Genomic DNA, 23,345 nt, shown 5'->3' with positions numbered 1-23,345 from the left:
GTCTTACCCGGATGGAGCAGTGTTTGCTGTCTGTCTGTTTTCGGGGTGCTGGAGGTTTTTTAATGTTGAATTTCCTGTTCCACCTGCATGTTGTGTTTGGCCCAAGCGTACCTCCTTCCTGCTCTCTCAGGTTGTCCTGCCTGGTATATCTGATCCAACCTGCCATTGTTTTTATTGCTTTACAGAAGAAAATTTCTACCCACACAGATGGGTTGTGGAATCAGCCCGGGGGCCTCTGTGCAGCAGGACAAACCTGTTCTGGTGGATGGCTGGATTCAGGGGGGGGACGGGGGGACGGGGGGGGGGGGACGGGGGGGGGGGATGGCAGCGCATTCACCAGCAGCAGCACGATTCGCTGTGGTTCCTCTAGGAGATCCCACGGCTACGAAATCTCATGGCTGCGTGCTGGGGTTCCTTCAAGGCGAGGCAGCAAGGGCTGTAGGAGTTCTGCAGGAAAAGGAGGCAAGGCTGGGTTTATAAGTTGGGTCTGACAGAGCCTTTTCTGACGGGTAAGGGTCGATGGCCGTGCAGGCACCGTGTGTGTGGAAGGACCCGCACCCATTCACACCCCAGGCAGGCAGGGAACGCAACCACGGCAGGAAGAGATTTTGTGTAAATGGGGGCAGAGTGAGGAGTTTCTGAAACCCGAAGCCTCTGCCCAGGCAGGAGCTGCGTTGAGTCACACAGAATAGGAAACGGTGTGAAACAGAAGCTTTGACAACTGTCAGGGATTCTTCCTGACCTGATCGTCACATCTGGATGGGGTCCAGCTCCCCTGACTCCGGTCACATGCAGGGAGGTGGCTGTGTCTGAGCAGCTGTCCGTCTGTCTGTCCTTCTGTCTTCTCATCTCCTTCTGCCCAGCCGGGCTCTGACTGCAGGCAGAATGCCACAGAGACAGGCTGACGGCTGGGACACGGAGTTAGTGCCAGGCTGCCCAGCAGCAGGAGTGGACGGAATATACCGGGGGCTCGAGGGCAGGAGGGTAAGGACATTGCACTGTCCCCAGTCTCGGCAGCCTGTGACCCCAGCACGGGCCGCAGAGGAGGCTGCCTCGCTGTGTGCCTTCTGACGCCTCGTGACTGGCCCAGCCTTGGTCTTTGGGTTTTTGTGTCTAGTCACTTCACCGCTGCTGGTGCTGTGTCTCCGATGGGATGCTGAACTTGGGAGCTGGGGGGCCTGACCCTGCCACAGGCATCGTGGCTGGTGTGGGGCAGGATCCACCTAGCTACCTGCTGTGCTGAAGCAGCCGCAAGAGCCGTTCGATACGTTTGCAAGCGCGGGTGCAAGAAGAGGCGTGAGGCTTTCGCAGGTAGAAAGGTCCCAGCACGAACACCCCTGGGGTCCCCGCCAGCTCTCAGCAGCCAAACACCTCTCGCATCAGCTGGCACAGCCCACGGCAGAGCGGCGCGCTGGCCGGGTGCCAGCCTGCCGTGCCCGGACGAGGCTGCGGGCTGCGAATTCGGCCACGGGGCAAACGCCGGGCTGGCCGATGGCAGCCTGCCTCGCAGGGCAGGGCAACGGGCAAGCAGCGGGCAGGGCCCGCGCGGTGGCGGAGGACGGCAGGCTCCCGCGGAGCCGCGGAAGGAGCCGAACTCGGGCGGCTCCGGGGAACCGCCCGGGAGCGTGGGGCCGAGCAGGGATCCCGCGGCGGCCGCCGACCGGCTCCGCGCCCGCGAGCGGCGGGGAAGCGGCCCCGGGGCGCGGGGGCCGCCACGTCATGACCCCGCCCTTCCCCGCCGTTGCCCCACCCCGGCCCGCTCCTTCCCCGCCCCGGCCGGTGCCGCCGGCGGGCAGAGCCGCCATGGGGCCGCCCGAGGAGGCGCGGGCGTGGCTGGCGCGGTGCGGGCAGAGCCACCTGCTGCGCTTCTGGGCCGAGCTGGGCCCGGCGCAGCGCGGGGCGCTGCTGGCGGCGCTGCCGCCGGGCCTGGGCGAGCACTGCCGGCTGGCGGCGGCGGCGGCCGGGGCCCGCCAGCGGGGGCCGCCGGAGCGCCTGGACGGCCGGATGGAGCCGCTCCCCGCCGGGCTGCTGGGCAGCGTCCGCCGCAGCGGCCCCGCCGCGCTGGAGCGCTGGGAGGCGGAAGGTGAGCGGGGCGCGGGGCCGCCCGTCCCGTCCCGGGGCGGGGGCCGGGGCTCCGGCGCTTGGTGCGCCCCTCCGGCCCTCGCCCTTCCGCCCGGGGGCTCCGGCGGGCGGCCGGGGTGAGGGCTGGGGCGGGGGGCGCAGGGGCGTCTGTCCCAGCGCCGCCGGCCGCTCCCGGCGGGTTTCCCCAGCACGGCCCCCCTGCGAGTCGGTGCCAAAAATCTTGAGGCTTGTCCTAAAAATCAGCCGGGGCTGTCTTAAAGCGGACGGAGCGCGGCCTGGTGCCGGCGGGAACGGGCCAGGCTGGCTGGATCCGGCCCTGGGCCTGGCCCCTGCCCGGGTGGGAGGCGCGGGGTGCTTGGGAGCCAGGCGCATCCCCGCGGCATCCCGCCGAGCCTCGGCCGATGCGGAGACCGGGGCTGTTCCTGGCGGGATCCCCGGGGCAGCGAGCCGTGTCCCGCGGTAGCACCTTTGGGGTGGCAACCAGCAGCCGGCACAGCGGCACCGTGTTTTGTCGGGCGGTTTGGTGTCAGGCAGCGGGGAGGCAAGCAGGAGCCAAGGACGATGGCGAGGCAGGCAGGGTGGGGAGAGATTTGGGGTTATGGCTGTACTGCCGGGCCCTGAACGCAGGCAGCCAGATGCCTGGTGCTCGGCAAGGGCTGTGGAGGCACTTTGGGGCTGAGACATTGAATTTTCACTCTTAGCTGTTAAATACAGTGGCTGAGGCTGGAGAGTGCGTGGTCGGCAGGACATGGGACAATGCTGTACCTCGCAGGTGGAGCTGAAGTCCCCAGGGAGGGTGGGAACAGAGGGTTTGCATTGCTGCTGAAATAGGGAGCTGCATCGGAGCACAAGGGTGATCTCCCAGACCACTTACGGATGCAAAGGCAGGTCTCCTGCTAGCACGGGTGCTGGTGCAGAGCCCCATCCAGGCTGTGCCATGTGCGGCGCAGGAGGGAGATGGGATCTGGGAGCAGAGTGGATGGGAAGTGTGGAAGAAGCCCAGGAAGGCCCAGCATCCATGTTTTTTGGAGCCTGGTAGATGCTGGCGGCTTTTCCTGGTTACCCCGTGGGTGTGTGAAAGATGGGGGTGATGGGGGAGGCGGTGGCTGGATGCCCCAGTGCGTGTATGTCTTACACGGACATCCTGTGCTTTTTTCTAAGTGCACGCTCTATTGTATTTATTTACAAAGGTCCGGATGTGTCTCCCCTCCTTCTTTATAAAATGCAACAGCACTGTTAAAAAAAAATCATAATAAAAAAAGGAAGCCAGAAAAAAACAGCTGTGGTTGGAAAAACACTTGCCTAAATTGTGGCAAGCATCTGCACAGCCTTGACCTAAACCTGCCAGCAAAGAGGTGGGGATGTGCGGGCAGAGGAATAAAAATTTCCAAACAAAAGCAAAAATAGAAGCGGCAGGGTCACAGGGCAGAGGAGCTTTTCTGCCACGTCAGACTCTGCTGACAGGGCTGAGTGGTGATGGAGGGAGTGGGAGGAAGGTCTGGTGACCCAGGGGCCACGTGTGCTTGATCCCACCAGGGTTTCCACCAGCCGTGCTCACATCTCCAGCCAAGCAGAGGAGGGTGTCAGTGCCCGGCCAGCACCACGGCAGCCGCCCAGGACTCAAATGGTGGTTGCTGCCTCTTGCTTGAGGGTGTCATGGTGAGGAGAAAGGGAACCCGTGAATCCTAGAAGCAGATGGGTCTAGGCCAGGGCCACGCAGTTAAATTAACAATTTTACCAAACTGGGTCCTTCATCTTCCACCGTGCCAGGCCAGCGAGGAGCCGGCATATCTGCCTTGTGCCACTGTCTGCAGCAGGGAAGGGAAGGCAAACTGCACGGGGCTGGCCTCGCTTGCTGCAAGCAAAGCTTGCAGGAGGCCAGATGGTCTGGTGTGTTTGGGACCACCGGTACGGCACGCAAGTCACCTGGCTCTGAAGTCCGGATGGCCCTGAGCCACATCAGTCCTGCAGGCAGCGTTTCTTAATTTCTACCAGGAGAGGGGGACGCGGTTCTTCTGTTTCCCTTTGGTTTCTTTTTATGATCCAGTTTAATGCTGGAGATGGGAATCAGCCCTTGGTTTTATTTCCCAGAGGAGGGCAATCAGGAGCGAGACTTTGTGCCACTGAACCCGGGCAGCACTGGCGTTCCACATGTCCCTGCAGACCTGGCCTCATCCCTGGGAGCGTCCCCGTGCCCCTGCACAGCATTTCCTGGTGGAGCTGGCATCATCGGCACAGGCTTTGGGGGAATTGTGGGTTCCTGAGGGCATGCAGGCTCCGAAAGGCTCTTGTTTCCAGTGAGCTGCTCGTGGTGTTGAGCTGGACGAGAGCAGAGCGAGCAGTCCGGCCTGCTGCTCGATGTCCCCGAGGCTGCACAGCTGATAGAGCCCTTGGCTGCGGGGTCGGCGTCACGCCTGAGCTGAGCTCGTCTGTGCTCTGTCCACGGGTGTCTGAGTTCTCAGCAGCTCCCACCTCCAGTGTGTTCTCTGCAAAGACTGAACAGCTGAAATGATGTCTCCTCCTTTCCCCTTTTGCCTTTTTTGTGATAAAAAATGATGGTTAAAAGAACCAGGCAACTCAAAACTTAGTCTTGGGAACACCTAAGATATTTTTTAATAGTTAAAAAAAATATATATCATTGTTATTGTCTCTGAGACGATAAAACTTAGCCTGGTCAGATTTGCTTTCAGATCTTAAACGCAAACATGAAGCAATCACATTTTCTAGGCAGCCTTAGGGATGATGGTATAAATCAAGCACAGATGCTTTTACATTCTGTAAATGTTTTATTAATGAAATCTAAGTCTTGGGCATGGGCGGCAGCGTAGCTCCCATTTCATCAGAGGGTTTGATGAGCCATTCTGCTTATGTGACTGCTGTGCAGAATTAAGGATTTTGGGTTTTTTGCTTTATTCTTCTCCTGCAGACTGCTGTTGTAATGGGGCTGGTGCACCTGTTCAGCAGCAGAGTACAGTCGGTTCTTGCGAGATCAATCTGTTCGTCCTGCAAAATCTATTTTTGTTTTTTACTTTCTATGCAGAATAAGACTTACTGCAGCATTGGTGGGTATGTAACAGCCAACACATCTTCCCTTTTTTGTTTGGTTGAGCTGTTCGTATTTCATATGCTGCAGAAAATAAGGTGGACGTTTTTTTAAAAGGGATAAATATTTCCATTTACTGCAGGAATGTGCAGCAAGATGAGTCAGTTGTGACGAACTTTAGTCATGAATATTAGTAGTTTTACAGCTGGGAAGTCAGAGCAGACCTACTTACTCAAATTTTTGGGGATATTCGTTTTCATGGCAACCTAAGATCAGAAACTTGGTAAAACTCTCCGGTAGTTGTAGAGTTGCACCGTAAATACTGGGAATGCCATAAATGATGGGAAGGAGAGTCCCCTCGCTGAGTTGTTCATGTGTGCCATGGTCAGCCTTCTGGGAATACGGCCCTGTCAGTCTGCTGGATTTTGGGAAGAGAAAAAGAGAATGACACTGTTGATGTTATCAGTGGTATTGCTTTGGACTCAGCTTCATCCCGCTTAGGTCGACGTTTTGGTCCCTGCAGTGAGAGGCCCGTCTGGGAGGTGGATGTGAGCTGCCAAGTCACCCTTGGGCAGATCCCATCCTCTCGTCACTGCGTGGAAAACTCCTGACAGCTGCCGTGTCCTCTGGGGCATCCCCGTTTCAGTGGGGTGGCGCCAGCCCTGGCACCCTTGAGTCGTGGCCGAGGATCGCAGCCGTTTGTGCTGGATGCTGCATGACAAAGTGGGACCTCGCAGGCTTTTCTGATACAGCGTTTGCTCCAGAGCTTCATGTGAGTGATGCCCCTTGGTCACAGTCTATTGCTTGCATAAACCTCTAATTTGAGATCAGTGGGGTGTGGTCCATCGCATCAGGACCAGAGTGTGCCTGTCGGTGTGAGCCCGCTGGTGCTGTGGTGGGGATGGAGCGGGGCGAGCGCCTGACTTGGTCCACTGGTGGATGAATCTGAGTTGCACCCCAAAGCAGCACCCCTCGTGCTGCAGCAACTGAGACCAGCAAATGCTGAGTTCAGACCTCAGACAGCTTTGTTTTAAATCAATGTGAAATACTTTAGCTCAAGCAGTTTCAGTTCTAGATTATTTAGGCTTTTTAAAATGTTTTTATTGCCCGCTTGAAACAGAACGGTTTGGAAGTGTCCCACAGGGGAACTTTTTCAGATTTTTTTTTTTTTTCCACTCCATAAATTCTTCCCTCTCTTAATTTTTCTTTTTCCACTGGGACATTTTGGGTCGGGTTTGGTGGAAGGAGCCCGCCAGCCTGGCACGGTGCTGCTCCGGTACTGCCCTGCTCAGATAGGCAAGGCCAAGCAGAGGAGCGCTGCCTGCCCCAGCCCTGCAGTAAGGCAAGGCTTAGGTAAGGATGAGCACTAATGAGTACTCGGCTTTGGAGGACGGGGGAGTGCCACGTTGATGGAGGCAGTTGATGGAGGTAGGCGATGAACGTGCTGCAGCTGCACCATGACTCAGTGCCTCACTCTGCCTGGTTGGTGTTATGCATGCAGCATCCCTCCCTGGAGCGGTCCTGAGTGGGCTGTGGCTGAGTACTTTGATTTTACTAAGCACGTGCCTTAGCCTTCAGCTTCAGTCCAAGGCTGTTCAGATCTTTAGAGAGCTTCAGGTGTGCTTTCTTGGGGGACTGCTGGTCTTCTTGATGCCGGAGGAAGATTGTGTGTTTCCTTTCACGCTGCTGCCCTCGTGACCCTCCTAACTGGCGCTGTGGGGCACTGGTGTGGCACAACTGGTGCAGCTGTGAATGAGCCAGGTATTTGCTTGCATCCTGAGGCGCAAGTAGCTGGAGCCAACTGGATGATGATATGTGTATATATATATCACCGTCTTAGGTCCTCTGCCCAGTAGGATGGGCTGACTGGGCTTGCTGGCCCTGCACAGCTGCACGTGGCGGTCTCGTGCTGCTGTCTGGTGGTACTCGTTCAGCCCTGGGCGGCTGTGGCACGGTGGCATTCAGAGCTCTTCCCATCGCCAAGTCTCCGGGCCCATGTCCATCTGCTGTGGGTTTTAAATGTGGTTGGGAATCACTGGAGAGTGACTCATCCAGTGTCGTCTTTGGCCGTGGGAATGACAGCAAGTACGCTCTCGCCAGTGTTCATGGCCAAGGGCTTTTTTTTGCTCAGACACTGCTATTTATCTTGCTTTATGAGAGGCTTATTGTTACTGTGGACAGGCCAAGATTAAGCTCGCTCAGGGATAGACTGGCTAAGCGAGAGACGTTTCCTCGCGGAGCGGTAAATCAGCTCCCCGCGCTGGTTGAGTGCAGCGGGACCATGTCAGTTGTTAGGGATGAAGCAGGGTAAGGGAATGGGCAGGATCTGTGCAACCACGTCCTTGCTTGTGGTAACACTCACTGCTTCAGGTACAGCCATGACTGTCCTCTCCCTGCCCTGCCCCAGGACAGGGGGTGGCTGCCACAACAGAGTGACCTGAACCAAAGAGTTTGGCTTTGGTTTCTAACCGCAATCGCTTTCCCTTCCTCTCCTCATTGGTAATTTTGTCGTCACTGCTGACCCCTCCACTGGCCTGTAATTCCTCCCTGCTCCATCCTGCGGCTGTTGCTCCAAGGCACGGGCACGAGCAGAGGCGATGGTGGGGCTGGTCCTGGCAGGGATGTGGACTCAAGGGCCAGCTGGGAGCTGAGCACCCCCAGCTAGCCTGGTGCTGAGCTGGCTGTCGGTCTGCTGAATCTCTGTGTCTGTGTGGGGAGGAGAGAGAAGAGAAAGGAGAGAAGGCTAGCAGAAAAGAAGGTTTTACCCAGGTTTGTGTTCCGCAGGGCTGTATGGCTGCAGCGAGCCAGGCTTGTGTGCAAAGCGCAGGTCTCGCCCGCACGCTTCCCTCCTGTGCGAGGTTGCTGCTTCTGGTCCCGGTGGGGGAACAGCTACCACCCGAGCCGGGGCGCTGGGAGGCCTGGAGCCATGCTGCTGCGGCCCTTCGCTCGGGTCCCTGCCTTCTCCCATGATGGTGCCGTGTGCTGGCAAACAGCCTGCCGAGCACGCGGCAGCAAACCATGGGCCAGGGACTGGAGCAAGTAATAGTGGCTCAACTAGTACCTTAGACCCCCTGCTCTGTGCTTTAAGTCTTTTGCGATGGGAAGTTCAGTAAAGATGCAAAGGAGCCGTTAATTGCTTGTGGTTTGTTGCATAAAATTATACTTACTTTATTTGCATCGCCATACAGCTCACCTGGTGCTATCGTCTGTGCCTTTTAAATTTTAAGTTTAAACCCATTCAGGCTTCTCCCTCTATCCAAGGGCCTCCTGAAACTTTGAAATCCCAAGACTTCCACCTTCAGCACAGGTTTCCCTCTAGAGAGCTCTCCTAATCCCACTTGGAGGGGGAGGGTGGACTGTGGATCTCCAGAGGTGGCTTCCAAACAACACTTCTGTGGTTATGCGAACTCAAAGGCTCGCTCTGCAGCAAAGCGATGGCAGGGCTGCGTAACCGGCTTCCTTCAGTGTGCATGAGCGTGCATTACCAGCCTTTTCGGAAAGGGTATATTTGGGCAGAAGCGTTGTGTTACTGCTGTGATGGGGCTGAAACTTGTAAGCATGGGGAGGTCAATAGTATTACCACAGTGTCATGGATGACTTATCTAGCTTTCAGCAATAAAACCAGACATTTTTGAACAGAATTAAAACCAAGCCAGGTTGTTGGAGCAGCAATTGATATTTTCGCTCTATTGCTCATTTAAAAAGCCAATTATTTAAAGATGAGCATAAAAACAATCCTGTTTTTCTTCTAATTCAATATTGTTGGTCCCTATGTCTTTCAGTCCAAGTCAGGAATTTTTTCGTCCCAGAAATGGTTGAAGTTGGGTGTTTGTCCTCTCCTCAGAGGTTGGGGTGAAGCACAGGCTGTCCTGGACCGCAGCGAGCAGTGGCAGGCTTGGCGATGTGCGGTAGACTTCTTGCGTTGGGTTGCAAAAGGCTCTGATAGCTACCGTACAGCAGCAGAGCTGTGGCTTTTGACCTAGGCAGTCCCAGAGCTCGCTGCATTCCTGGAGGAACACAAAGTGTTCCCTAAGGAAAAATCTTTCTCATGGTTGTCAGTCGTTACTGTGATGCTGACTTGAGAGAAGGCAGGGAATGAAGACTGTGAATGAGCTGGGTGTTTATTATGTGGTCTGGTTCTTCCCCAAGTTCTGGACTTTCCTGGTTTGTCGGGAGAAATCATTGGTTTTAATTAGGTTGTGGGAGTTGTGGCTACTGCAGGCTTGGCTGTGTTATTAGTCCTGACTGCAGCTGAACAGAAGCTGGAGCGCAAGTACAGACGGTTGGTTAAGGCAGATTCCAGAAATGCCCATGCTTTACTGAAGATGATGAGACTTTGCTTCTTTGGGATGTAGAAATGTTGGTGATAAGGGACCTCTGGAGGTCTCTAGTCCAGCCCCTATTTGGAACAGGACCATACCGAGCTCTAGGTCAGGTCAGCTATGGCTTTATCAAAGTAAGCCTTGAAAACCTTAAGGGACATCCCCCACCTCTCTGGATATCCTTTCCAGTGCTGCACCACCTTCCTAGTAGAGAGTTTTTATCCTAATGTCCAGTTTGAACCTCGTAAGCTGCAACTCATGGCTGTTCCCTGTTGTTACACCATCCACTGCTTTAGGTGAGGAAACTGCTGCATCAAAGAGGTGAAATGAATTTTTTCGTATTGCGTGCAGCATCGTATTTCTCTCTGAACTGCCAGCAGTGGGCATTGGACTTGCAGCTTCTGGCTGTTGCCTCAGCTCTGCAGAGAGGCTCAGGAGAAGCGCGCAGGGTGCTGATTGCTTTTGTGATTCTTATGTTCCCTTGGGGTTCTTTCTCCTGTTCAGGCTTGCATCAGATTTCGCAGAACAAGGTGGCTGTGCTGCTCCTGGCTGGAGGACAAGGAACTCGCCTGGGAGTGAGCTATCCCAAGGGCATGTACAACGTGGGGTTGCCCAGTGGCAAGACCTTGTATCAGATCCAAGCAGAAAGAATCCGCAAAGTGGAGCAGCTCGCTGGCCAGAGACACCACTGCAAGTGTGCCATCCCCTGGTAGGTGACCTGGAGCCACAGACCTACTGTGCAGGGGTCTCTGCGTTGCAGTCTTGGCTGCATTGTCTTCTAGAAGCACTTTGCTGGGTGCCGTACAGAGACATGTCAGGGAGAGAGCCTTTTTTTGGCAGGATTTGTGATGCCAGCAGCTGGAGGAGGGTGTGCTGGGATGGGAAGCGGCAGGTCCGTGTCTGCAGACCTGGGGGACTGAGCACTGCCCTTGAATCACTGACCACTACCCTAACTGCTGTACCGTGCTGTCTTTTCAAGCACAGTCCCTGACAATACTATAAACAGCACTTTTCAGTGCCTGTTTCATATGCTTCTCAAGAGATTTCATCCATTTGTGCCGTGCTTTCTTGGGTTCCTGCACGGAGGGAGAGATCGCCTAGAGCTCACCTTCCAGGACCCTCTGCCTCCCCTTGCCTGCAATTTCTGCCACAGCAAAAAAACTTCCCCTCACAGCAGTCAATACTTGTCAGGCTCCATTTTCAGGCCACCTCCTGCTGTTGTTGTGTACAGCTGGCTGCCATCTCTCCTGGCTGCTCCTAGCTTTCAAAAGCCTTCAAAAGGCTTCAAAAGAGACTAGCTGTATGCAAGGTGCAAAATATGAATTCCCTATGGGATGTGGTGGGTGAGAGAGAGGAAGGCGCTGCGGCACGCTTCTGGGAATGTTTTCTGCTAAGTGTTCTTCCTTAGACTATGAGAGATACCTTTATGAAATCACTGTCTGGTCTGAGCCAGGGTTTGGGAAGAGTGAAAGAGCAGGTGTCTGAGGTCGTCAGGGTAGCACATTGTTTTACAAATTGAAGATGAAAGGTGATTCGAGTCCATATTGTGTTTCTTTCTGAAGCCATGCATGCATGACCTGAATTGCAAATGCACCATCCCTGGTGCTGCTGGAAGCCAGGATGGGTTATTTGCAGGATGCAACATCTGCTGATAATGTTTACAGTTCCTCTCCCTGAGCTGAGGCGGCAGTTGGCTGCCACAGTACACCAGGGGCCAGGCTATGCTGTGCTGCAAAGGTGTAAATCAGGGTGTGTGTGAGGTCCAGGCTTTCCTGTGCAAGGGATTGATTCCCCTGGCATGCTGTGGCAGAGGACCCTGTATACCTATGCCAGTAGTTGTTGAAGTGCTTGACAGGTAGATGATGAAGATGGCTCTTAGCCACTGTTGAAGAAGAAAGATAGTGGAGGGAGAGGCAGCAGCAATGTGGAGCTGGAAGGAGAGAAGGAAATAGAGAAACTTAAGAGAAAAACAAATCATGCAGCCAGCATTTGAAAATGCTGCTGTTCGCCTTGGCACAGAAGAGGCACTGGCAGACTGAGCTGCTGGGGATTTGCAGCTCATTCTCAGCACCTTGTGCTGGTCAATGCTTCTTTAGACACTTAACATCAGTTTGAATCTAGGGTGAACGAGGCTGTTTTACTGTCCTTTGCCTTGTTTTCCAGCTCATCCGGATATCCAGATGTCGTTCACATTTAGGGAAAGGCTCTTCTGTCCTGGCTGGAGCTGAGCCTGTGGGTAGGATCATGCACAAGACCCTGTGCAGCCTTCCTGTGGGATGAGTTCTGGAGGAGAGCTCTCCTGCTCAGTTGCATACTGCAGGATACTGTAGTGTCTCTCGTTTAACGATCTTGGGTTTCCTCCCTTTTGTGTTCCATTTGTAGTTTTGTCTTTCACTTGTGCTTTTCTTGCTCATTGCTCAGCACCCATTCCTACCCAGGTACATCATGACAAGTGAGTTCACGCTGGGGCCGACAGAGGAGTTCTTTGTGGAACACGACTACTTCAACCTGGATAGATCCAATGTGGTCATGTTTGAACAGAGGATGCTGCCTGCTGTCACCTTTGATGGGAAGGCCATCTTGGAGGACAAGGGGAAAATTGCTATGGCTCCAGGTACCCCGCTGTTCACTCTTACGTGGTACAGTAATGTAATATGTGTTGATAATTGCTACTGGCCATCAGCCAGCCTTGGCACACGGGGCAGTCTTTGGAGGTCAGTGTTAATGCTTCTGATTAGCGTGGGAGGATTCAGTTAAATGTTTCAGGCTGGTAGTCAAGAGTGTAGCAATCTCTGTTTAGTTCTTGCTGGAGGTTTGCCCACAGCACATGTTTTTTATCAAAGTCTGAGAGTATTGGCAGGATTAGGAGTGGTACAGCTGCAGGTTAGGAATAACGTGAGGTCCCTGGGGTGCTCCCTTCCAGGGGTGAAGCTGTTGGGAGCCGGGCTCAAGTTCAAGGCTGATAGCTGGAAATGGGTAAAAAAGCAGCAAGAAGATTAACTCTTTCCAAAATGATTGCAATGTCTCACCTAGTAAAGTTCTCCTCTTAACTTGGACATGGTAAGAGACTTGGTGAAGGCAGCCTGGTCAGGGCCGTGCTGCAGTGATGCGGTTTTGCGGCTGCAGAGTGGTTTTCCTGAGCTGACAGGGATGTCAAAGGAGGAACCGTGAAAGGGTGATCTGTGATGAACAAACATGCAGGTGTCTTGTGCAGCTGCAGTTCAAGCCTTTAAAAAGGCGTTGGGAAGTTGTGGGGGGAAGATAAACAGAGAATAAGATTTTAGTCTTTTTCTCCAAGCTGAGTTTTAAATATGCTTTTGCTCTGTACTAAAGAAGAAATGTAACAGGCTTTTCCCACCCTCTCCATAAGGTTCTGCCCTTCAGTGTTTTCCCTCTGAGGTTCTTACAAAGCTTCATAAAGTCTTGTAACGCTTCTCTGTGAGGCTGGTCCCCATGGTCCCGCTCAGCAGGTGAGGGAACTGGGGTGTGGAGGGGAATAGGCTTGCCTGAACTGTGTGGCAGAGCTGGAAATAATATCTGGCAGCACTGACTCTTGGCTAGAAAGCATTCCCTGCTCTACTGTTAAAGAAAGTTTGTTCAGGACTTGCAGCTTTTGCTCTGTTAGCCGCAAAAAACCCACAAAGTCACTAATTAACCAGGGCTTTCTCTTTTCTCTTGCATTATAGATGGCAACGGTGGCTTATACCGTGCTTTGGTGGATAATAAGATCTTGGATGACATGAAGCAGCGCGGAATCCAGTATGTCCATGTATACTGTGTGGACAATATCCTTGTGAAAATGGCAGATCCAGTCTTCATAGGCTTCTGTGTTTCCAAAGGGGCAGATTGCGGTGCAAAGGTGAGGCAGTGCTAACGCGGGGCTGTTTCCCCACAGGGGGTTAAGGTCTGGTTACGCTTGGAAGCTGCTGGCTCGGGTGAGCTTAGATGAACTGGGGTGTTCAGACCTCTGTCCAACAGCAGCTTGCTCCAAGCAGATTTAGAGGAGCTGCTTGCTGCCTGCGTTGCATTCAGAATCCTGACCTGTGGGTGTCCTCCTCCGCTCTTCCCAGAGTACTGTGGAAAAAAAACTTCAATTAGAGCAGGGACTGTAACTGCACAGGAAACTACAATCTGGAATTGCTTCCCCTGTATGCCCTGCCCTTTCTACAAAGGCACTTGGGCTGTCTAGAAGCCGTATTGGACTGGGTTCTGTTTTATAAATGCACCTTTAAGTCTAATGGAGGCGTTCGTTATGCCCCACTGTGGAAGATGGGGAAAGCCAAACCAGCCTGGTTTTGTCACCCTAAAGCAGCAGGTGCCTGAGGAGAGGTTTATGTTACTTTAATCATTAACACTGTTCATGCAAACAGGGAGCCGAAGGCTAATAGCTGCAAACGTTTTTCATTTAATGCCAGGTCCCAGTCCTTGATGAGAAAAGTGCCCCACAGTATGCCAATTTCTTTTAACTGGTTTGTCTTCTGAGCAGCTGTGCAATTAAGCGGTCGAGTACTGGGTTTTATGCCCAGTTGTTGGGCAAAATGTGCCTCCAGGCTACTCTGTACACCCAGCACTGCCCTGCCCGTGCTCCTGAGGTGCTGGAGGATCAGCGTGTAGCAGTCCTGTAGGATCGTTTGTACGTGGGAGTTGGAATCGTGCTGGGATTTTCTTCCTCCTTGTCACAGCCCTCTGTCCTGTGGCTGCAGGTGGTGGAGAAGGCCTACCCCACAGAGCCTGTTGGGGTGGTGTGCTGTGTGGATGGGGTCTACCAGGTGGTGGAGTACAGTGAGATCAGCCTGGAGACTGCGCAGCAGCGAAGCCCCGATGGGGGACTGATGTACAGCGCTGGCAATATCTGCAACCATTTCTTCACAGTTGAGTTCCTGGAGACGGTGGCCCAGTAAGTTCCAGCAGACCTGCTAGGCAGCTGTGCAGCCCAGAAGTGCCTCCAAGAGTGGGTGTTCCTGTTTCCCACTCTGTAATTTCAGTTATGGGTACCTCCTGCTCTGCTCTTTACCTCCTCTCTCCTCCAAACAGTCCAAAACAGCTGCGTCCCCTTTCTGACAGCCCCAGCGTGCTCTTTAGGCCTTACCCAATGAAGAGGTTGCATGCTTTGCTGTAGCTAAATCGGCTGAGATAGACCAGTGCATGACCTTCCTGGGCCTGCAAGGGTGATCAGCCACATGGGCTGCAGCGTGGTCAGTGATGCAGCCCCACACTGAGGATTTTCAATGGGAATGTCACCCATGCCATCCCTTGGGACAGCAGAGGTTGGGGGAGAGGGTGAAGCTGCGGGAGGACTCTGCACCTTAGTGTTAGGAGATGGGGCTGTGATGCTGGGCGTTCAGTGAGCAGCCGTATGACCTTCCTGAAGAGCTTGATCCACCCTTGTGTGAGGGATCTGCTCTGCTCCATTGTCATCCTGGTCAGATAACAATTTGTGTTACCTTTTTTTATCTCTGCCTGCAATTTCAGCTCAACGCTGGGTCCTCCCTCTCCTCCTGCTTTACCCTGTCATGTCCCACTGGTACAGGGAGTGCCGGTGGCCGGGCTGCTCTGCTCAGTGAAGTGTTTCCTGGATGTGACTTGGATCAATTTGGAGAGAGTAACAGCCACAACAGTTGAGAGATGACCCAGAGCAGTAATAAGCCATCTGCTTCCCAGAAGCGTACTACTTTTTTCTAAGTGGGCATGAAGTAAATGAACTTGTTTCTTCTCCTTTTGCAGGAAATATGAGCCGCAGCTGAGGCATCACGTAGCCATAAAGAAGGTGCCCTACATTGACGAGGAGGGAAATCTGGTAAAACCGCTAAAACCGAACGGGATAAAGCTGGAGAAGTTTGTGTTTGATGTGTTCCAGTTCTCTAAGTTAGTGGCAGACATGATTTTATTTTTTCCTCCCCTTCTCAATGTTTGTTTGAATGGCTGTAGGTTGTAACAGGCCTTGCCAGGGAGCGCGTGGTTTGTGGGTGGCTTGTTAGAAAGGCTGTTGGATCTACACCAAGCTCCAACAAAACAGTAACGCCGCAGGCTCTGAGAGGTGCGGTCACAGGGTGCTTGGCAGCAGCCAGGCTTGCTCTGACCATGCTCCCAGAACTGTTCATTCCACCGAGGATGTGTTGGCTGGCCCAGCCTCCGCCAGCCCTGTGAAAGAAAGAAAAAAAAGGAAATTGAGCGCAAAGCCAACGTTTAATACAAGCCCATGTTGGAGTATTCAAAGTTGCAAAAATGGGGTCTTTCAGGATTGTGGCTTCCATGGCAACTGCAGCTCTGGTTACGTTTTTGGTGCGTGTTGCATCAGGGCTCAGCTCACACCCTTTGTGCTCGGAAAACAGGTTGCTTAAGCACCGTGGGGCCAAGTTACTGTTGCTGTGGGAACTGTCAGTGTTGACTTGCCAAGCTCTAAAACATAGCTGAGAGCGCTGTGCCATAGTGTTAGCACAGTCAGGGGTACTTTGTGTTTAGGGAATGTGGGATTTTAATAATTTAGGAATTTAGCGTAAGTGGTGTTATAAAACCTATTTTTCTGAGGTCTCGAATTCAGCAGTAAAGATTCTGTTTTAGGCTTAAATAAATGGCAAAAAGAGACCTCAGGCAAACTGAATTGTCTTTGTTTGTGGATAGTATTTTTCTTTTCAGAGGATTTACTTTAGGATAGAGAGCTCAAGGTTTGAACCGGTCTCCGTTTCCTAACATGCATTCAGTAAAGAAGTGTCATACGAAAGGCAAAACCAGTGTAATGGAAACAGTGCCAAGTTCTGAGCTTTGAAAGGACTCATTTGCAAGCAGCGATTCCTTGTGCTTTTTTAATAATACTGCAAAACCAGCTTGGCAGCTGCTCTTCACATGTGAAATGCAGAAACGCACAGATGCTGCTGGGGGATTTTTTAATTTGCATTCTCATTTCTGGTAAACAGCTGTACTTAACATTCAACTGTGAATCCTCCCATGCTGCTTGTTCATCCCTGGGAACTGGTGTCCTCAGGTGATCCTTGCCTACGGACTCCCAAGTGGAGTGGCCATTTCTTGGAGCGGGGGTGCGGTGCTCTGAAGCGAGCCGCACAGCTCGGCACTGTGGCCGAGCTTCAGGCATCGCTGCTCTCTCCATCCTGCCGTGCTCTTCGCTGAGACTTTTTGTCCATGAGCCTCCCAGTGCCTGGAGAGATTTCTGTGGGATCTCTGCAGAACTGTTGCTTTTTCTGTCACCTGTGCACAGCTCTGGAGGGTCACGAGTCTGCTGTTATGTTCCCCAAGAGTCTGGGCTTCTTGTTGTGTTTTTCCATCATACAGCCTTTGCTCTTCAGATGGGAGGTGGACTTCCCTTAGCTTGACTGCCCCAGGCTGCATGCATCACTGCTCCCTAAAATATATATGAGCCTTTCCCCATGAAAGTTGTTGTTGCACCAACAGGGCTGATGGCTAGCTTTGTTTTTCATTATCATTGTTTTCTCCCCTTTGCTGGTAGGAATTTTGTGGCATTTGAAGTTTTGAGAGAAGAGGAGTTCTCGCCACTAAAAAATGCAGACACAGCTGACAAAGACACTCCTACCACTGCTCGGCAAGCTCTCCTGGCCCAGCATTACCGCTGGGCTCTCAAGGCTGGGGCCAGATTTCTGGATGAAAATGGTTGCAGGATACCGGAGAAACTCAGGTACGAACCTCTGTGACCTTCTCTGCCTGTGGCTGCCCAGCCATGCCAGCTAGCTAATGGCATGTACTGTGCCCTACAAAACCGGGCATTAGTTTGATCACAGGGTGACTTGGCATGATTTTCGTTGAGCTGGTCTTTTCTGAACATGCAGAGTGATGTCTGTGACAGCTCCTGCTCCACTAGTGGTTGTGAGTGCTCTAGACAGTAATGCACAGTGCTCTGGGCTTTATCTCCGGCAGAGATTCCTGCCCTTGGGGTCGTGAGTTGACTCCTCCGATAGCAACTCGTTAGGCAGGGGCAACCTTTTCCATCATTCTGGATTTAGCCAGCCCAAGGAATTGTAATTTGTAGTCCTCACCAGCTTTTCTGAATGTGGCCCCAGTGCTTAAAGCCCAGCAAGATTCTCAGGTGGGCTTAAGGATCAGCTATTATAGCAATTACCAATTCAGATACTTCCTGCATCATTCTGAATGGGAAGCTGCTTTTACTCCGTGGGGCTATTACTTCATCAACTCATAGTGTAATAAACCCACTGTTTATTTTACTTGAAAAGCACCTCTATGAAAGCAATGTTCCTGTTTTGATGAGAAATATTTGAGACCTGCTAATTCCCTTTTATTTTCACGCTTTGTGTTTGAATAATGTCTGGTACATATATATAACATAATATAACACGTCATACCCTTCTGGATATCCTATTCTTGATGATCTTTCGAAGAAGATGCGCTGGTTTTTTTTAAGCATAGCAAGAAGTTAATCCTGTGTTCTCTTCTCTAGTCTCTCAGGAACTGAAGATCCTCCAGCTGTGTGTGAGATTTCGCCATTAGTGTCTTACTTTGGAGAGGTGAGAATAATTACCTATGGAGGTATTTTTAAGAGTGTGCAGGTATGCATCTGATTTCCTTCCAAACACGGGGGATTTCTTTAGCCTGGGCTTGCTGAGAAATGGTAAGATCAAGGGAACTAGGACTTGGGCTCTGTGTTAAGTTTGTGGTTCCCCTATGGTTTACTCTTCAGCAGTTTGTTCACTCTCAGTTTCAGCCATCTGTAAAATGAGGTTTGCAACGAGGCTGCACGGTTTCATTAAGACTCACAAGTACTTTGAGATCTTCTGAACGAAAAGTGCAGAATATTCAAATTACAAAATCCATGGGGTCACTGTATTCGGTTGTATGCTGATTTGTGCCCATCTCCCACAGTGAGTGAATACTGAATGAGAAGTGTGATGTGTGCGTTGGCTTTAGAGAAACCACATCTTAGATTTCTCAAGTTTGTCCCTCTGAAAATACTTGGTCCTGGGAAAGCTGCTTCCGTTTAATAGTGAGAAGAGGAGCTTCCCTGTGCTGGACAGACAGGGTGAGAAATAGTGGATTGCAGGAGGATATTTGGGCGCTGTGGGGAAGGGTGTTCATAAAACTTTACATCTTTGCTAGGTTTCCGCGTGCAGGTAATGAACTCATTGCAATCGATGTGTTGTAAGAACAAAATGAAAACAAGGCAATTAAGTTGACTTTTCTTTGCTAGGATTATTGTAATGTGAGTTAAGGACATACCTTCCCATGCCTGCCCCTCCCCAGGAAGCTTGTTTCTGAGATCCATTGTTTTACGGGTCATCAGTGCCTCTCCTTTGTGAACCCCAGCCTTGGGGCTGAAAGGCTTTCTGTCTCTGTCACTGGGGAAACTGTTGCTGTTGTCTGTCCTTCCTGTGACCTCTTAACTTCGGGTAGTCAGTTGTTCTTTGAAGACATTCTATAGACTTAAAAATAGTGCAGGTAACCAGTCTGATGCATTTACAACCTAACGGTACTGTTTTCACACGTTCTCAGGGTCTGGAGGCGTACATGAAGAACAAAGACTTCCCTTCTCCCTTTGTACTCAATGAAAACAAAGTGGAAATGCTAGGAAATTCTTGAAGAGGAGGGAGGCCTTTCCCCCTCAAATCAGATATCTGTCTGTCAGATCCATTATAAGAACTGACATTACCAAAATGTCAGCTATGAAGTGCATTATAAAAAAAATTGCTTTGCAGTATCAGATCGGTGCCAAATCCTTGCAGCAGTTGTGTTTACACACACGTGTGTGCTCACCAGTTCTGTTTGGTAACTTTGAAGGCTATGCCTTTTACCTCAGTCTGTTTTGTAGACTTGGATGTGAATGAAGATTAATACCTTCTGGGTACCAAACAGATTTTATATTTCTTATTTGCCGTGCATATGAATATGTAAAAGAGCCAGTCAGGGCCTAATAAATCAGCTTTGCATTCAAGAAGATTAAATCTCTTCAGTGCCTTGTTAGGTATCTTGTTTGTGCTGGTGGGGTTGGGTTTTTTTTGTGTTTTTGTTTTTAAATTGTGTGCACAGCTGAAGAATCAGTTTGATCCATCTTTTCTGCAATCCTGTGCTGGTTAGAAGATCCAATTCAGCAATTGCGTCCTCTAACCAGATCATACCGAGGAGTCTGCTGTAGGTAGGGATGCTGCTGTGCGTGAGCGTTGCTTGAGGTTTGGACTCCAAAGCAGAACAGACTAGTTTGCATACCTAGGCTTGCTGGTGCCATTCCAAGAAAACATAAGTAAATATACAGCTTAGACTGATTGCTCTTTACAGCAGTAGTGACCTGTTTTTTTTTAATTTAGAAAAAGATGATGAGAAATTTTTTCACAACACCACTCTGCTCTTCCTGTCTATAACAAACATTTATTTTACTTTTCATTTTTCTGTTTAGTGTATACCATATCCTTCAAAGGGGACTCTTTTAAAGTACCTGGAAGTAATAAAAGGCACAAGTCCTGATGGTAGAATTTAATGCTTAACCAAAACCAAAAAAAGACTTAATCCCGGCATAACCAGTGTACGCAGTAAAACACCAGCCTCTGCTTCTACAGTTTCTGGCCAGGTGGTTTTCCAGCACTCTTTCACTTATGAAATAATTCTTTAGATGCCTTCCTTTACATTATGGTTAGTAATATATTTAAAAGATAACTGTCAGCTAATTAAGGATACTAATTGCCAGAACATATGTAGCATGTGAACTCAGCCCTGGCCAAGGGATCCCAGGGTGGCCGTGATCCACAAATGATTGTTCCTGTTCGGCCTTTGGACACTGCCCTGGCCAGCTCGTGCCAGGCGGGCACCTGCCTGCCGCAGAACCTGCGCCGAGCACGCCAAAGTTGTTCCAGCCTTCACGAGGATGCTTCAGGTGCGCTGCTGGCTGGCCTTTGCTTGAGGAGCGCTCTGTACTTTTCCCCTAAATCAGGTGTTGAGGAAGGTGGTGAGGAAGATGCCTCATCCGGAATGTTGTTATTTCATGCATCTGCTTCTACTGAGGAACTGCTGATGCTATTTTATTAAGCATAGATCTTTTAAATAACTTACGTGGCTTTCTGTAATTCCTGATGTGAAGCTGTATTCAGAATGTTGGGGAAGTATAAAAATGGCTTTGATAAAAATACAGTTTGTAAGTAGGCTCATGTTTTCCAAAGAAAGCATCTAAATGTCAATGGCAGAGTTTTCAGGTATAAACTGTATCTGCATGCACGTAAGTAATGAGCCTTTTGCACATGCAAACCAGCTGATGACAGTTCTGATTACCTCAGTTTGCATGTGCAGTCAGTAATTCCCATTTTTAGTATAAATTAAGCATTTGTCCTTGACACACAATTCTGTAACTTTTTTTGCACAGTGTTTTATGGGTCATTCCATTCCTGTCAGTCAAGTGTTATATCCGAGAACAAATTGTGTTGTATCTTTGTGAGTATTGCTTGTCGATTCAGGCACACGCACATTTTAAGTTGCACTGTGCTATAAAGAAAGGATATTTCTTTTGCTCTTTCTAAAGTGCTTTCGCTTTTGAAATTTCAGTTCCCGTGTGCTTTAATCATGTGTACACTGAGCTGTTGACATGGTTTTTAGAGGTTGTTTTCAAGGAGAAGCTGAATTAGAACGCTGAATGCCTTGTCTGTTGTTTTTTTTTTCTGTTACTCCTCACATTTTAAACTGGAACATAGGAAGAATTTTGAGAGAACTTTAAAAAAAAAAAAAAAAAAATCTGTCCTGTATGTAACAAAGTAATTCTAGTAGGCATTATGAAATGAAAAAAGTACCTGAAACAAAGGGAGGTCCCATAGTACTCCAGAAACTTTTGGACACCTAAGCATTTTTATAATAAAGATGTTACTGTGATTTCAATGTGTCTGTCTGTGTTTCTTGTCCATGAGGAAAATACACTTGTTGTCTTTGTCCCTACACGTCATGGGTGTTGTAACCACAGCTGCAGGACACTGAGACGGTGTCACTGATGGCATGGCTGGAGGCTGCAGTGCCCACGCTTCAGATGTACAGGGGGATGTGGAACTCAGCAGAGGGTAATTCCTGAAGGGGTTTGACACTGCGGGATGTATTTTTTTTCATCAGAAACCAGAAGACTCTGTTCTTGCCTGCAATCCTGTTTAATTTTTTTTCAAGCTTTTCAACTCAGTTTGCTGAGGGGAGGGAGTTTAATTGTGGGTGGTGTGTGTTTTATTTAAAGTAGATTTGAGTGATCTGGATCTGAGTCAGGCTTTTGCAGCTGTTGTGTAGGTAATGAGCGCTCACTTTAATGCAACTTTTGCTTGGCCTCCCATTGACAGGCTCTTTTTAAACAGGGCTCTATTTATAGAACAATCAGTAGGGGAAGCTAGTAATTTTTCACAAATGGCAGATTGTCCTCTTTTGGGGGTTTAGTGCTGAACCCAGCAAAGGTCAGAAGTAGATATGCTTCCTTCCTTACCTGTTTCACCCCATGTTTCTCTCTTGGCACCCATGTGAAGGCTGCTGGGGTTTTTAATGTGTGTTTTAAGCTACATGAATCAGTAGTTTCCTGTGATAGGAAAATAAATACTAAAAATTAATGCATGCTTCAGGCTTCTGTTAAATTGTTTCTCTGCTTGTTTATGCGGAATGTTCAGATCTACCACAATTGTTTGCTTGCTTAGTTTTTTTTAATCATGAAATGCTCAGAAAAACACCACATTTTCAGTTTTATCTGGAAAACTAGTGTGAGGTGGATTCCAAATTTAAAGGCTCAAATGATGCATGTTAACTGCATAGTTAGGCACAGCTGAAGGTGAATTCAGTGCCAGCACTTAAAGCAGTAGTCGTAAAGCAGCTGCTTCAACACTTTCTTTTTCCTGTTGGACTACGAACCTGATCTAAAAGTAATGGTTATTACAAAACCAAAGTCATGTTGTGGCTCTGAACGTGTACGTCACTAAACAGCGCTCTTCCCTAGTCCTCTACACCCACTGATAACATCCTTCCTCCTCCCCAGTGAAGATGCAGAGAACTATTTGCACAGGGAATGGCGAAGGGCTGGGGGTCTGTGGAGAAGCAGGTGAGGGAAGGAATTGTGTGGGACAAGCGGAGCCTGCTGAGTACCAAAATTCAGTGCTAGATCTTATGGAAGGGTTTATTTACACAACTGCTTAAGTGGCTTTTCACCCACTGACCCACATCCTCTCACAGATTTCAGTTGTCAACTCTCAGGCCCGTGTTCCTGCGTTGTCTGCCCAGGACTGTGTGCGTGTGATGCAGAGGACGAGGGATGCCGGCTGTCCAACCTGTCTCTGGGGTTCTCACTGGCAGGTGATAATGACATTAGACAGCTCTTCTCTCTCCTCTGGGAGTCAACAGTTGTTTGGGGTTTTCCTTCACTGTGCTCGTGTTCCTGGTGGGCTGGCAGGAGGAACAATGGTGTCTGTGGGGCATCCTCCTCTTGTCAGGGCGCAGTGTCTTCTGCTGCTGTGGCCTTACCAGAGCGTGGTTCTCCAAGCTGGATGGGAGCTGCACCTTCCTGCATCCCTCGACTGATGAGAGCACACAGGCCCTTCTGTTAATTGTCGTCGTTTTACCTGATGACCTCCCACATGCACATTTCCATTTATGTTTCTTTTGTGCCAATATTTCTGTGACTGGTCTCTCTATTATAATCTCACAACGCAGAAGAAAAGTGAAGACTCCCAGCCTCTCCTTATGTCTCATTTCCCGCCCAGGCAGCCATAGTCCTCGCTGGGCAGGGCCTGGCTGCTTGGTGAGAGTAGGCGAAGCGAGGGCCAGCAAGGGGAAAGAGGGAAAGAAGTTCAGCCCCAACCACCACCCCTCTGCCCGAAAGAGGTGCCCGTGCTGGGGTGACTGGTGGCATTGCTCGGACTCGGAACAAGCCCACGCCGAGAGCTGCGTCCCCCCCGTGGCACCCTCGGCGGGTGTTGCGGGTG

At 50.7% G+C, this 23,345-nt stretch overlaps 1 protein-coding gene across 2 annotated transcripts; it reads left to right on the top strand.

Annotated features, from left to right (window-relative positions):
• The first annotated feature begins 1,803 nt into the window (after positions 1-1,803).
• UAP1L1 (UDP-N-acetylglucosamine pyrophosphorylase 1 like 1) lies at positions 1,804-21,269 on the top strand. 2 transcript variants are annotated; one of them, XM_050908039.1, is made up of 9 exons: positions 1,804-2,083; positions 9,952-10,156; positions 11,886-12,061; positions 13,134-13,306; positions 14,151-14,344; positions 15,172-15,312; positions 16,910-17,095; positions 17,873-17,939; positions 18,922-21,269. In XM_050908039.1, exons 1-9 carry the CDS (start codon positions 1,804-1,806, stop codon positions 19,006-19,008), a joined length of 1,509 nt encoding a protein of 502 aa, XP_050763996.1. In that variant the 3' UTR covers positions 19,009-21,269. The 2 variants fall into 2 exon arrangements, with proteins under 2 accessions (XP_050763996.1, XP_050763997.1); XM_050908040.1 differs by lacking the exon at positions 16,910-17,095.
• Positions 21,270-23,345: the final 2,076 nt, after the last annotated feature.

This window comes from Gymnogyps californianus, chromosome 18 (assembly GCF_018139145.2).
Source record: "Gymnogyps californianus isolate 813 chromosome 18, ASM1813914v2, whole genome shotgun sequence".
NCBI classification, from domain to species: domain Eukaryota; kingdom Metazoa; phylum Chordata; class Aves; order Accipitriformes; family Cathartidae; genus Gymnogyps; species Gymnogyps californianus.
This window is presented reverse-complemented; position numbering and strand designations above follow the sequence as displayed.

What these genes read in the sequence shown, in the direction of transcription:
- UAP1L1 (XM_050908039.1), top strand. Translation starts at nt 1,804, where the DNA reads ATGGGGCCGCCCGAGGAGGCGCGGGCGTGGCTGGCGCGGTGCGGGCAG. An exon ending in GGAGCGCTGGGAGGCGGAAG is followed by an intron (nt 2,084 to 9,951) that starts GTGAGCGGGGCG and finishes TCTCCTGTTCAG; the next exon opens with GCTTGCATCAGATTTCGCAG. An exon ending in TTCCTGGAGACGGTGGCCCA is followed by an intron (nt 14,345 to 15,171) that starts GTAAGTTCCAGC and finishes CTCCTTTTGCAG; the next exon opens with GAAATATGAGCCGCAGCTGA.